This window comes from Salvelinus fontinalis, chromosome 18 (genome assembly GCF_029448725.1).
Source record: "Salvelinus fontinalis isolate EN_2023a chromosome 18, ASM2944872v1, whole genome shotgun sequence".
Taxonomy (NCBI): domain Eukaryota; kingdom Metazoa; phylum Chordata; class Actinopteri; order Salmoniformes; family Salmonidae; genus Salvelinus; species Salvelinus fontinalis.
Genome location: NC_074682.1, coordinates 28,173,259 through 28,187,519, shown reverse-complemented (window position 1 = coordinate 28,187,519; position 14,261 = coordinate 28,173,259). Strand labels below are relative to the sequence as shown.

The following is a 14,261-nucleotide window of genomic DNA, read 5'->3' as shown; positions in this document are numbered from 1 at the left end:
AACAACGTTGATTGTAATGCTTTTTCTCACAATTGTGTTACATTTAGATTTTGTTGTGTGCTATGTCAATGCTGTAAATATATTAGATGTTTTTCCTACTCAATAAATTAATATTTTTATTTACAATGTCTATAGATGGTCTTTTCTGAGAGAGATATACTGGATATATTATTTATAAGCACCCAAATATAAACACATTCACGACCAGCATTGTAAAACCAAAATGAGTAGACCTATCCATAGGTTTAGTAGCCTACAGTGGTTACCTTTCTTTTGAATATTCTTGCATCATGTCAGGATCCACTAGAGGGCGCCTTCATACTGGGTAAGCAAAGGGGCCCGAATGTAGCCTATAATAAAGATTCCAATTGGGATTCTTCCTTCCTGCTACCTCCACCCCTTGAGGAATCATTGAACTAGACGTGATTGGATAAGTGAAAGAAATGTAACAATCCTATTTATTTTTTTAAATCTAGCCTTTGTCAAATCTGTAAGAAGCTGCTTCAAGAGAGTAGTAGTGAATGAAGCATGCATTCCCAAAGGGGTCTTACAGGTGTAGCTATGGAAGGGGAACAGGCAAGGAGGGGGTTGTATCAGCGACCCCTGCATTTGCAGAGTAAGTCTCTACCTATTGTAAAGATGTAGGATCTTAATTTGATCACCCTGTTGCAATGCAGTAAATGTAAAACTTGTAGTGTGTGTTTAAAAAGGCTTCTGAAATGTGTAATTTCCACTTAGAGATTTCAGACTTGTTTTTCCCTTTCCAAAATTATATCAACCCTTCCAAAAATGTCCATTAACTATAATCCACATTTCCTGTTGCTTCAGGATTATTTTTCTGCTGTAGCACGTAAACTGGCTCAAATTAAGATCTTGCCATAAAGGCACGGAAGCCTTGGCAGAGGACAGTGCACAGGAAAGTCTACACAGGGAGGCTATGGGTAACATTTGATTTGTCTTTGTGAGTAAGACGGTAACTTCTGGTGTTGTATGGTTTCTATTAAGGCTTGAATGAGCTAAACATGTACAACATGGCACCCAGTTAAAATCTAGATATCCAGGATTCAATGGATTTCATTCCATTTGCCGCATGAGACAGAAAACAATTTTTGTGAAGCAACTAAATCTCACAATATCCTTATACTATGTCTGCCGGCCATCATCCTGGTTGGTTCTACACATTAGTCTTGGATGAGGTCACCCCTGCCTTCCCCTTACAGTGTAAAGCGCATTGAGACCTTGTGTAAAGTGCTTTATAAATGCAAATCCATTATTATTTCCATTGTATGCAGACAATCATCACTCTTATGAGGGGCTCGACTGAAAAGTTTAGTCTTCCCTGCAACACGAAGATACAGTATTATGCCATTGGGTTCAGTGTGTTTACCTTTCCCCCCTAAAACCAGAGACCATTTATGCCTGGCCTAGTTTAATAGGGTCACAGCGCTGTGGGGGTGAATCATAGATGACACTTCCTGTGGCTTGGACGACTGAGATACTGAACAAACAATGTGAAACCTTTAGCTCAAAGATAATCACATAAATGTGATTGAGACCAAAAACCAGACCGAGCTGAACAGAGAGAAATATGGGTTCCTCCTCCTATGTAAATGTCTCTAATAATAATGTTTGGCTATCACTAGGACAGACATGACACATTAATAGCTGGAGGTGCCCTGAATCGGAAGAGGTATTGTAGAATTGTCCCTGAGCTGCAAAACAGGCTTGTTTTACTCAGAACTAAAAAGCCTGATGGAGCTGGGATTAATGTGGGACCAAGAACTATGATTTTTCTAATTGGCTTGGGAACACTCAAACAATTAATAATCATTTTGAAAAAAACATCTAATCGAGAAGTCATGTTTCACCAAGAGAACAATAAACCCAGAATCAAAGTCAGGCTGTAGAGTATAGAGAGGTAGGGATTAAACACCATTCAAACAGAGGATTCTCTTTGTAGAAGGAGAGGGATTTGCTCTGAAAGGTTGCCAGTAGTAACAGAGGCAACAGACACAGTTTGACGCTTGTGAGACCTTGCCAAGCTCTTCCCATTGTCAACAAGGCTTCAGAGGATGAACAACCAACCAGGCAGCAATTATATTCTGCTCCAGATGAATACCCTACCTATACTCGTTTTATAACAGAAACAGAGAGGGAGAAAGGAGGAAAGATAAAGTGACCAGTCAAAGTTAATGCATTGTCTTATTGTGTCATATTCTGCCAAATAAAGTATTTGTACATTTTATAAAAAAATTATATTTGTCTACAGTATATAATGTGACAATGTCAAATCCATCTTCATTGTTCTATGTTTAATATTGTCAAACATATATTTACATACACTAAGTGTACAAAACATTAAGAACACCTTCCTAATATTGAGTTGCACCCCCGCCCTCCTCCTTTGCCTTCAGAACAGCCTCAATTCTTTGGTGCTGGACTCTACAAGGTGTTGAAAGCGTTCCACAGGGATGCTGGCCCATGTTGACTCCAATGCTTCCCACAGTTGTGTCAAGTTAGCTGGATGTCCTTTGGTGGTGGATCATTCTTGATACACAAGTGAAACTGTTGAGCATGAAAAACCCAGCAGCGTTGCAGTTCTTGACACAAACCGGTGCACCTGGCACCTATTACCATACCCTGTTCAAAGGCACTTAAATCTTTTGTCTTGCCCATTCACCTGCTGAATGGCACACACAAAATCCATGTCTCAATTGTTTCAAGGCTTAAACATCCTTCTTTAAACTGTCTCCTTCCCTTCATCTACACTGATGGAAGTGGATTTAACAAGTAACTGTCACACCTTGATCTGTGTCACCTGTCCTCGTTATTGTCTCCACCCCTCCAGGTGTCGCTTATTTTCCCTAGTGTATTTATCCCTGTGTTTCCTGTCTCTCTGTGCCAGTTCGTCTTGTATGTTTTGATGTCAACCAGCAGTTTTCCCGTTCTCCTGCTTTTTGCATTCTCATTTTTGTAGTCCTCCCGGTTTTGACCCTTACCTGTTTCTGGACCCTGTACCCGGCTGCCTGACCCTTCTGCCTGCCCTGACCACGAGCCTGTCTGCCATTCTGTACCTTCTGGACTCTGATCTGGTTTTGATCTTTTTGCCTGTCCACAACCATTCTCTTGCCTACCCCATTGGATTAATAAACATTGTAAGACTCCAACCATCTGCCTCATGTGTCTGCATTTGGGTCTCGCCTTGTGCCTTGATAAGTGACATCAATAAGGGAGCATAGGATTCACCTGGTCAATCTGTGACATGGAAAAAGCAATTGTTCCTAATGTTTTATACACTCAGTGTATATCAGGCAGTGGTGATTACATGAACAATTTCTTAGTTGTCTGTGGAAATATCATGAGAAATAAAGTATAAACTTAAACAAAAGTGTGAAAAATAGATAATGATGACATTTCAGACAAACATACGACTGACTATAAGCAAACACTTTGCTTTTGAATATGGAGGTTGTCAATAATACAAAGGTAGTGGTAGAAATCACTTTAGCATTCTGAATACATAGAAACATTTGAAACATCTATGGGAAAGAATGTACAGTATTTACAAAGTAGTTCTAGGGACACAAATCATTTTGGCTGTGTGACACAATCAAACGCCTATGTCCTCTTGTTTGTGGTGTTGAGAACACGTCTTTTATGGTATCATATCTGAAAGTTAGGGAGACGCCCTAGTGTATAAAATTATACTAATGCACCTGTTGTTCATTGTCATCTCTTCCAGCTTAGTTCATGACCTCGTGAATAAAGTGGCAGGCATATCCGTGTATCTTAAGTCTCTAAGAAAGAGAGGGAGAGCGAGAGAGAGTTTGAGAGGTTGACGGGACCATAGCTTCAATTGTCACTTGGCAACTCAGAAGAGAAAAACTCAGCATTTAGTCAAGCATGTGTCATCCTTAAGAAGCCTCGAGAGCACCTCTCCAAATCACTCAAAAGACAAAGGTGGGGGCACTGTGTAATCTAGTTACACAACAAGCAAAGCGGGAAACCCAAGAAAGGTTATGTGTCTACTCAATCTAGGCAGGATGAGTTTACATGGCAGACATGAGTGTGACATACAGTATGTATGGTTGCCCGCAGCAAAACAATGTATTTTTCAGCAGATGGAGTGAGTCCCTGCTGAGTAACGGGCTTACACGTGTGGGAAGATAACATTTTAGTGGGAGCAGGTTGAGGGGAGTGGAATTTCTCATGCTTTTGTAACTAGGAGTCTTATGCCAAACTTGATAGAATTGAATAGGTGAACCTGGGTTACGCTACATTCAGAAAATAACCTCCTACGTTGGTCGACTAGCACATTTAAATACAAAATAGTCAGAAGAAGAAACCTGGACTCTGTAAAACCTGTAAATTAAAATCCAGGACACTCAATTTAGTATGATATGTTCCGTTTGGTATTCATTTGTGGTTGTCCATCATCCATTTCGTGTGATATTTTACAAATTACAACTTGTATGATATGTTACGAATTGCAATTCATACAATATGTTACAAATTTTAAATACGTATGATATGTTAAGAATTACAAGTTGTTTTGGCTAACGTTAGCTAGGTGGCTAACGTTAGCTAGGCTAGGGATTAGGGTTAGGGGTTACGGTTAAGAGTTAGTTTAAAGGGTTAAGGTTAGGGGAAGGGTTAGCTAGCATACTAAGTAGTTGCAATGTAACTACAAAGTAGACAGAAGTTGAAAAGTGCCTAATTAGCTTAAATGTTAAAGTTGTCCATGATGAGATTCAAACACGTAATCTTTGGGTTGCTGACGTTTACGTTATACGCTTACCCATCCACCAGACAAACCATCGTCCTTATGTTACGTTTGGTATGGTTACTCAAGACAGAAGATTACTTAAGGCAAAAACAAATCATACTAATTTGAGTGTAGCGGATTTAGCGCCAGTCATTTATTTTTTAAAGCAACAACAAAAAAGGATCATACAGTGAGTGAAACATTCAAAAGTGAAGCCTCTCCCCATTTTAAGAACTGTCCAAATGTGGGGAGAAGATAATGACACTGTCTCATTTCCACTGAAAATGCAAATGTACACCCTGCAGTACCCCTTCTTCCATGACATTCTTGTAAACTAGCAAAAAGATGAGTCTCATCTCAGTCCATCAGTCTAGAACATGAAATCTGGGTCATCATGTCCATGAGTCCCTCTGTCTCACTGTTAGCCATCATGGTGGTTACCCTACATAGCGATAACAGTCCTACGCTATATAGCGACCCCCTACACAGCGACAGTAGTGGCGCTAGCCGTGGCTGTGGTGAGGGTGGCCAAGGCGGCATTGTTGGTTGTGACCTGTCCTTGTGGTGAAACCTTAGCCAGTCGGTGCTCCTTGTTCTGGGAACAGCTTCGGGCACAGAGCTTGCAGAAGGCACAGGCTGAGTTACAGCAGGGTAGGAAGTGGCAGACAATGATCCTCCAGAGGAACCATCCTGGAGACCAGCAGCACCAACACAGCAGGACCAAACCAGCTATCACACCCAGGGTGATGAAGAGCGCCAGCAGGGACAGGTAGGGTGGAGAGTCTGGGGGAGTGTGGAGGGGTGAGAGTAGAGTACAGTTAGCAATGGGGTCTGCGTGCAATTTTTGGCCAATCTCCAACCTTCCATTCTTAAGCAAAATTCTGGAGAAATGTGTTTTCAAACAGCAAAATTATTTTTTAAGTGCCAACTGTATTTGAGAAAAAATCTAATCTGGTTTTCAGGCCCACTACAGTACAGAGACAGCCTTAGTTAAAGTGGTAAATTATCTAAGAGCCAACACAGATGCCAAACAGCTCTCTGTACTCTTGGATTTAAGTGCTGCATTCAACACTGGTGACCATGATGTCCTTCTGGACAGATTGGAGAGGTGGGTTGGCCTCTCTGGTCCAGTTCTAAATTGGTTTAGGACCTATTTATCCAGTCAAGAGTTTTTTTTGTCACCCTTGGTGAACATACTGTAACTCAGAGAAAGGGGGGTGGGGTGCAGCGATCTAAGGCACTGCATTGCAGTGCTGAGGCGCCATTACAGCCTTGGGTTCGATCCCAGGCTGTGTCACAGCCAGCCGTGACCGGGAGCCCCATGGGGCGGCGCACAAAGGGCTCAGCGTTGTCCAGGTTAGGGGAGGATTTGGCCGGGGGGATTTCTTTGGCTCATGCTCTAGCGACTCCTTGTGGCGGGCCGGACGCCTGTAAACTGACATTGATCGTCAGTTGGACGGCTTGATGGGTCATGTTTCGGAAGACACATGACTCTCAACCGTTGCCTCTCCCGAGTCCGTTGGGGAAATGCAGCAATGAGACAAGATCGTAACTACCAATTGGATATCATGAAAAAAGGGGGTAAAAAACAACAACATAGCATTGATTTTCACTGCCACGCAATTCATTTCAAGATTCTTCTATTGGTTTTTAAATCAATCCACCATTGTGCACCCCAATACACATCAAACATGCTTTTAAGTTATGTACCCAGTAGGTCCCTCAGGTTCCCTGGCACTGGCCTTTTAACTATCCTAAAGCCTAGGACCAAAAGGCATGGAGAGGCAGCCTTTAGTTATTATACCTGCAGCCTTTGGAATAGAGAACCTGAGGGGGGGGCTGAATCTGTGGACATATTTAAAAGAGATCTTGAAACACATCTTTTGCTTTTCTTCAGGGTGCTTTTTAGTTGTTCAGTTTGTGTCATTCTTTTGATTTGTATCTTTGTATAGTAAATATTTTAGCTTTAATTTTCATTGTTTTTATTTGTTGCTTCCTGTAAAGCACATTGCGTTGCATTCCATGCCTGAAATGTGCTGTACAAAGCTTGATTTTATTTTATTTGAATAGTAAAAACATCAGAATGCTTTGTTGCCAAATCACAGAAAATACTTTTACTTGTATTCAATGATGATCCAATCATCCCTTAATTTAGGCAGAAAAAATACCATTCACACACATGTCCTGTTAACACGACTGGCAAATTCCACAGACATTTTTCTCCCCTTAGCCAGTTGAATTGGATATCTGGTGGTTTGCCACTGAGAAGCCATCACACTTTATTGGTTTACAACCGTTAAAGTATAAATAAATACCTATTGGCAGCCCAACTAGTTTTATGCCCCCTATCATAGATATGCTTTGCATTTGAATTAGGTTCCCAAATAGAGTTTACAGACACATACTGTACAATACCCCTACACTGATTTATGCTCCCAAAAAGTATCTTACCCAGCAGTTAAGAAATAAAAGATCTTTTAGAAAAGCCACTGTGAAATATACTACATGTAAAACACTGAGTTTTGGTTGAGATTGTTATTCTATTAACCTTTACTTAACCGGTTAAATCTTTGGGAACTAACCTAATGTAGCAGGCAAAGGAAGACACCTGAACAGAGTCCCCACTTCCATTTTTCAGGGGAAACGGAAGTTAGGTTGAAAACCAGAACCAGAACCAGAACCAGAAACATCCGCTTTCTTCCAATGCCGCTAAGGGTGTTGGGAACGGATCCTTTTATAAAAACAACCTCCTCGATGGTCAAGAGGAAAACAATAACCTGCATCACCTGTAACAGTTGTCACTCACCTGTCACTGAGTCGTGATTGGGTTCGCCGTCTGGAGTGCCACAGTTCCTATAGGTGGACATGGGAAAAGTTGGCGGATTTAAGACAGGAGGGGTTGGGGTCACTGCTGGGGGAGTGGCTTGGGCTGGAGCCAGCTGACCTGCTGAGGAGAGGACACAGGTGTTATTTACCTTCCCTTTAGTAAGTAAGGTGACTGAGAACACATTCCAATTTACAGTAAAAATATGGAAAAGAGTTGTACAGGATATAAGAGCAGTAGAATAATACAATTGGGTGGCCTAGGGTGGTCTAGCAATCTAAGCCGCTGCCTCTGGTGCACATATACCGTTGCAGCATGGGTTCGAACCCGGTTACTGCTATTTCAGCACACTCCTCTATCTTTCCTCTCTACTGCTGCCCTAACCAATAAACCAAAATATAGTGTATAAACTGTGGAATAGTGTACCATTAGTGAGACTGAGTCTGAAAAGTGTTTGGGGGCCACATAGAACACCTTTAAAGGCTTGTTGAACAGGTAGCTGCACAGGTGTCTTACCTAAGTGACCTTTGCACCCTGAGGGCAGGTGATCCTCTAGGTCGCTCCCGTCCCCACAGTTATCAATGCCCTTGTCGTCACACACCAGACTCATGGGGATACACTTCCCATTGCGACACAGGAAATAAGGTTCGCCGCTGCACGCGGATTGGTTAAAACCTGAAAACGGATAGAGCAAGGTGGTACATTTGATTGGTTACAAACTGCACAAACTACAGCTTATGAGTTGGCTAGGATTGTAATGATGAGTTAGACTTCAACACCGACGTCAGACGACTATAAAACTACAACTAATGAATATGTGGCAAACATCCACGTGTCATGTCTCACCCAGTCTGAAGGAGGTAAAGTCCCCCACAAAGTCCACTCTTGGCTGGGTACCGCGGGTTACCAGACGCAGGGTCAAGTGATTCCCTGTGGACAGCACCGGACGGGGTGGGCTCTTCCCACACAGCGGTGGCCCAATTGGAGGCGAGTTCTTGTCCCGCCCATCATAGAACTGAATGTATGACCCCGCATGACACGGGTCCCTTGGCTCCACCACTGGATTCGAAGGCTCTAATCGGAGGTCCCGGGGGGACTCAGGGAACAAGGAGGTGGGACTTTGGGGTGCTAAACGAAGCAGGCTGTAGACCAGGAAGAAGCGGAAGTGGAACTGTACCTTCACGGGAAGAGAAGGAAGGGGGGCATGTTTAGGTGACGGACATTGCAAGGAAGATAATGTGTAAAATATTGGGATTATCACTCAATGACCCCTTGCCCCTAACCCTTGGATCTGAAAGGACTTGATAGGTGTGGGAAGTCAAGGTTGAAATATTATCTTATTGCATATACTTATCCAATCCTCTAAGATCTAGGGCTAGGAGTCGATTTGGGATATTGGGCATACATGTGTAGGGAGCACAAAAAGGGAGGTGGGGGCTGGGTGCGGTTAGGGGTGGGCACCTTGTCCTTGGGAGAGAAAGCCTGCATAGTGAAGTGGCAGTCTGTTCCCATGGTGACAAAGTAGTACTTCTTGGACTCCTGGTGTGAGTTGACAATCATCCCGTTGCCCCGGATGTTCTGGCCACAGAAGTCCACCACATTGACTGGAGGACAACAAACAGATGTAGAAGTACCATGAAGGAACAAACTACTTGTTTGTGAGGATGTGATGTTTAAATAATTTACTTTCTCTGTTTCTCCAAAGTGCCATTGAGTCACTGACCTTAATCGAATTATGAGATTAATAATAAAAACTAAGATAAAATAAAACACAACTGAGTAGGCTACAGCTGATTGTTGCAGGTGATTAGGTGGAACAAATAGCCAGAACCGGACCTGAACTGCTGCTTCAGATACCCACTCCGGGCAGTGAGCCATTTAATGGGAACATTTACAACCCCTTCCTGGTTTTATTAGCTCTGTTTCCCCAGGCAACCCCTGGATCCTTCTGCGCTGACCTCCTGGAATGTTCCAAGGAAGGGGAGTGAGGAGCTCTATTGGCGGGAAACAATCCGTCACACAATACCTCCCAGGTAAACACGATGCCCGCAAGAGAAGCACTGTCCAAAACATGGACAACAGCAGAACAGTGAGTCCCCAATAAAAGATTTTACAGTTGAAAAATAAACAGCTCTGGTACTACTGTAGTCCAGTAGGGAAAAGACAAGTAAGAAGGCATGGGGCAACTCCTGATGACACACTCCCATGCACGCTCACACACAGTAGTGAGCAATACCTCTGAAAACGGCAGCTGCCCCAACGTTACATCCATGTGTTATCCTAATGTCAATGACTGAAAGCTAACATGTATTTATTTGAGCTTTGAACGAAGCTGGACCTAAAGGATTATATGTAATTTATCTTAAATAATTTGGTGAAGGGTTAGGGACAATATTAAAGTAACGGAATCAATTACTGAAATTCTAATTCTGCATTTGTGAAGGTATAACCATGGAATTAAATGGAACTATCGTTATAACTGGTAAAGTTCTGTTATTCCCCCCAAAATCAAGTCCATAGAGAATGAGCTGAAATTGCACGTCTTAAGTAAATTATTTTTATAATGATTATTTTCTGTTCACTCAATAAATCAATAATAAAATAATGTTTCTTTCCCAATTATCCGGTTTGATAATGATAAAAGCATAGAAACATGTCAAAAGTCTGTAGACTATGTCTGTGGAATACAACATAAGTGAACAGAATATTTTAGGGTGGTTGTCAAAAAAAGCCAGAAATATTCCATGAATTAAAGATAATTCAAACCCATGTGTAAACTGTTATTTCACAAATTAAGAATATTCACAAATGACCGTTCAGCTGCGGCCCTAACCCCTGGCGCCATGGGCATCCCCTGTATGCATTATTCTCTTGTCCATCGGTATGCGCCTGTTTCAATGGCAATTTATTTTAGAAAGCAGAGTTCAAATCAACAGGTATTTGGTAAAGAATATAATATATATTACAGTAACGCAAAAAAGACACACTCTATTCAGTGACAAAAGCCCAGTGGCGCAATGAGAAAGCCAGGAGCAACAAATAGGCAAAATTATGCGCACCAGGCAGTGCGTCATCGTAATAGAAACAAGTGGCTGAAATGGCGACGGAATACATCTTACAATTGAGCTTCCATCTCCTTACCCGTCTCGATGGCATTGGTCTTGAGTGTCATTATGCTGAGCAGAACAAACCCTTTTGACAGGCTCTGAAGTTTATTCCCCTTGTTGACCATCTTGGTAGCCTACTCCCAAGCGCAAAGGATGGTGTTCCACTCTGATGCGCACTTTCCGTGTCACTCAGGCCTGCATATCTCAAGCCGCAAAACTGTGTTGCATGTGTGTCTGATTCGGTTTAAAATGATGTTCTTCACAGAAAGCAACCATATTGCAAAATGCACTTTGTGGAGATTAGGTTATCGGTGTGCCAAGAGAAGCGCGGTCTTCATTTGAGGGATATACAAGGGACATTCGCTTTTAATGTTTCTGACACCTTTGGAAGTAGTATCATACTGGCTTTTGTTCCTTTGAAGCCCCCTTCTTTGTCAAATCCATCTACACGTCCTTTGATTTCCATGACAACGCCCCCAAAGCGATGTTTCCAAAGGACGAGCGGTGGGGTCTCTGACTTGATGCATCCCAGAGAGGTCTAGTAGCCTATCCTCACTGAACTGTAGCCTCCTATTGGGCAAAAACTGTTTGAATCAACGTTGTTTCCACATCATTTCAATCAAAAAATAAATGTGATGATGTTGAATCAACGTGGAGAACTCATTGGATGTGCAAAATGTAATCAATGGAAAGGAATTTCCTTTTTTTCACCCTACTTTTAACCTAAATCCAATGATATGGTAACATTTTTGGTTGATTTCACGTTAGTTGACCAATCAACCAAATGTAAATCAAAAGTAGATGTTGAACTGACATCTGTGCCCAGTGCACTATCACTCCTTTTAGCCTACAACTGCTGCATGCTTTTGCAATTACTGAAACAGTGGAGTCGGGCCGGATTAAGAAATCATAGGCCCCGGGGCTTGACTAAATGAGGGATAAATATTATATGTTATGGTGTGCATGTTTCTGGCATGGTTTAGGTCCACTTGTAGAAGCTATGCCACATCTCATTCCAAAATCATGGGCATTAATATGGATTGGTCCCCCTTTTGCTGCTATAACAGTCTCCTCTCTTCTGAGAAGGCCTTCCACTAGATATTGGAACTTGCTTCCATTAGGTCGGGAACTGATGTTGGGCGATTAGGCCTGGCTCACAGTCACCGTTCCAATACATCCCAAAGGAGTTCGATGGGGTTGAGGTCAGGGCTCTGTGCAGGCCAGTTCTTCCACACCGATCTCAACAAAACATTTCTGTATGGACCTTGCTCTGTGCATGGGGGCATTGTCATGCCGAAACAGGAAAGGGCCTTCCCCAAACTGTTGCCACAAATTTGGAAGCACAGAATCATCTAGAATGTAATTGTCTGCTGTAGCGTTAATATTTCCCTTCACTGGAACTAAGGGGCCTAGCCCGAACCATGAAAAACAGCCCCAGACCATTATTCCTCCTCCACCAAACTTTACAGTTGGCAGTATGCATTCGGGCTGGTAGCGTTCTCCTGGCATCTGCCAAAACCAGATTTGTCCGTCGGACTGCCAGATGGTGAAGTGTGACTCATCACTCCAGAGAACTAGTTTCCACTGCTCCAGAGTCCAATAGCGGCGAGCTTTATACCACTCCAGCCGACGTTTGGCATTGTGCATGGTGATCTTAGGCTTGTGTGTGGCTGCTTGGCCATGGAAACCCATTTCATGAAGTTTCCGACAAACCGTTATTGTGCTGATGTTGCTTCCAGAAGCAGTTTGGAACTCAGTAGTGAGTGTTGCAACCGAGGACAGACAATTTTTTATGCGCCACGCGCTTCAGCACTCATAGGTCCAGTTCTGTGAGCTTGTGTAGTCTACCACTTCGTGGCTGAGCCATTGTTGCTCCTAGACATTTCCACTTCAAAATAACAGCACTTACAGTTGACTGGGGCAGCTCTAGCAGGGCAGAAGTTTTACGAACTGACTTGTTGGAAATGTGGCATCCTATGACAGTGCCACATTGAAAGTCACTGAGTTTTTCAGTAAGACCATTCTACTGCCAATGTTTGTTTATTGAGATTGCATGGCTGTGTTCTTGATTTAATACACCACATACAAGTACACTATATATACAAAAGTATGTGCTTGTGATAAAACTTAATCCACAGTTTTTTTTTTTATAAACTATTGATCATCTTGGCTAAATTATGCTCTCTTGTGTATTTTGAACATAGAGAACGGGCTCCTGTGGTTGGATAAAAAAATAAATAACGTATTTAAAAATGTTGGCCTCTTGGGCCCAGCCCCTGACTCACACAATTGACCATTCACATTTATTTATTTATTATGCAACTAATTTAAAATCATATATTAATCAGTTAACCACATGGGCCCACTACCTCCTCTCCTTCCCCCATCTGATGATTAGCAGAGCAGCAGCAGGCTGTCTACACTCATTGAGAGCAGGCTCCTGAGACCTCCTGTGGTTGGCAGTTGTTGTTTTTTTGCTTCCTCGGGCCTAGGCACAGGGGCTTCAGCCCCGGTAAACCTATTAAGGATCAAAACCTTTTTTCCCATTTTAGCCTAAAATGACCTACCCAAATCTAACTAGCTCAAGACCTGAAGCAAGGATATGCATATTCTTGATACCATTTGAAAGGAAACACTTTGAAGTTTGTGGAAATGTGAAATTAATGTAGGAGAATATAACACATTAGATCTGGTAAAAGATAATACAAACAAAAAAACATATGTTTTCATTTTTTTATCTTTGAAATGCAAGAGAAAGGCCATAATATAATATTGCAGTTTAGGCGTAATTTAGATTTTGGCCACTAGATGGCAGCAGTGTGTGCGCAAAGTTTCAGATTGATCAAGTGAAGCACTGCAATACTTTAATAAGTCTGCCCAAATGTGCCAAATTGGTCAATTGATAAATTTTTAAGTACATAACTATAGATTACATACACACATGATATGGTAATACAAAATGTAAGTTAACATACTTCCAGGAATGCCATACATGATGGCTCATTAGCTTATACACTGACTTTCACACATCTAGATAGCTCGGTGTGGAGCCAGAGACAGCAGGGGTTCAAACTGTAGAACCCAGTTCCTACATTTGAATATAAAACATTTTTTTATCAAAAACAACTATGGTACATTTTATCTCTGGAAACTTCAGGATGACAAATCAGAGCAAGTTTACTGAATGTAAGTACATTATTTACCTTCAGAGGTGAATGTATCAAACCAGTTGCCGTGATAAACCACCAGCTGCCGCCAAAAGACTCGGAACTAGATGGCACACACTCTTTTAACGCCACTTTGATATAAAGTGATTATCTTAGCATGTTAGGAGAGCATTTTCGCTAACCCTAGCCCTAACCATAGGACGTCATTGTAAATAAGAATAAGAATGGGTTCTTAACTGACTTGCCTAGTTAAATAAAGGTTACACACAATCATTTTGCTAACCTGCTAGGTTAATTATCCTAACCTGCTGCGTAAGATATCCTAACCCTCTACGAAAATGTCACTTTGATATTGAAGTGGCGTGAAAAGAGTTTCCCATTACTAGATACAGACCGGA

At 42.1% G+C, this 14,261-nt stretch overlaps 1 protein-coding gene across 3 annotated transcripts in view; it reads right to left on the bottom strand.

Moving 5' to 3' along the window:
- Window positions 1–2,295: 2,295 nt before the first annotated feature.
- The window catches only part of LOC129815910 (low-density lipoprotein receptor class A domain-containing protein 2-like), a 53,356-nt gene continuing 41,390 nt past the window's right edge, over window positions 2,296–14,261 (bottom strand). The window contains exons 1-6 of one of the 3 annotated variants that reach the window (XM_055870120.1): window positions 13,900–14,244; window positions 9,051–9,193; window positions 8,436–8,766; window positions 8,106–8,264; window positions 7,572–7,712; window positions 2,296–5,548 (exon numbers count right to left, since the gene is read on the bottom strand). In XM_055870120.1, the coding sequence (XP_055726095.1) occupies window positions 5,247–5,548; window positions 7,572–7,712; window positions 8,106–8,264; window positions 8,436–8,766; window positions 9,051–9,149 (1,032 nt within the window). In that variant the 5' untranslated portion in view covers window positions 9,150–9,193; window positions 13,900–14,244 and the 3' untranslated portion in view covers window positions 2,296–5,246. Of the gene's footprint in view, window positions 5,549–7,571; window positions 7,713–8,105; window positions 8,265–8,435; window positions 8,767–9,050; window positions 9,194–10,730; window positions 13,870–13,899; window positions 14,245–14,261 lie in introns of those variants that run through there. The other 2 variants (XM_055870118.1, XM_055870119.1) reach the window with 2 other exon arrangements.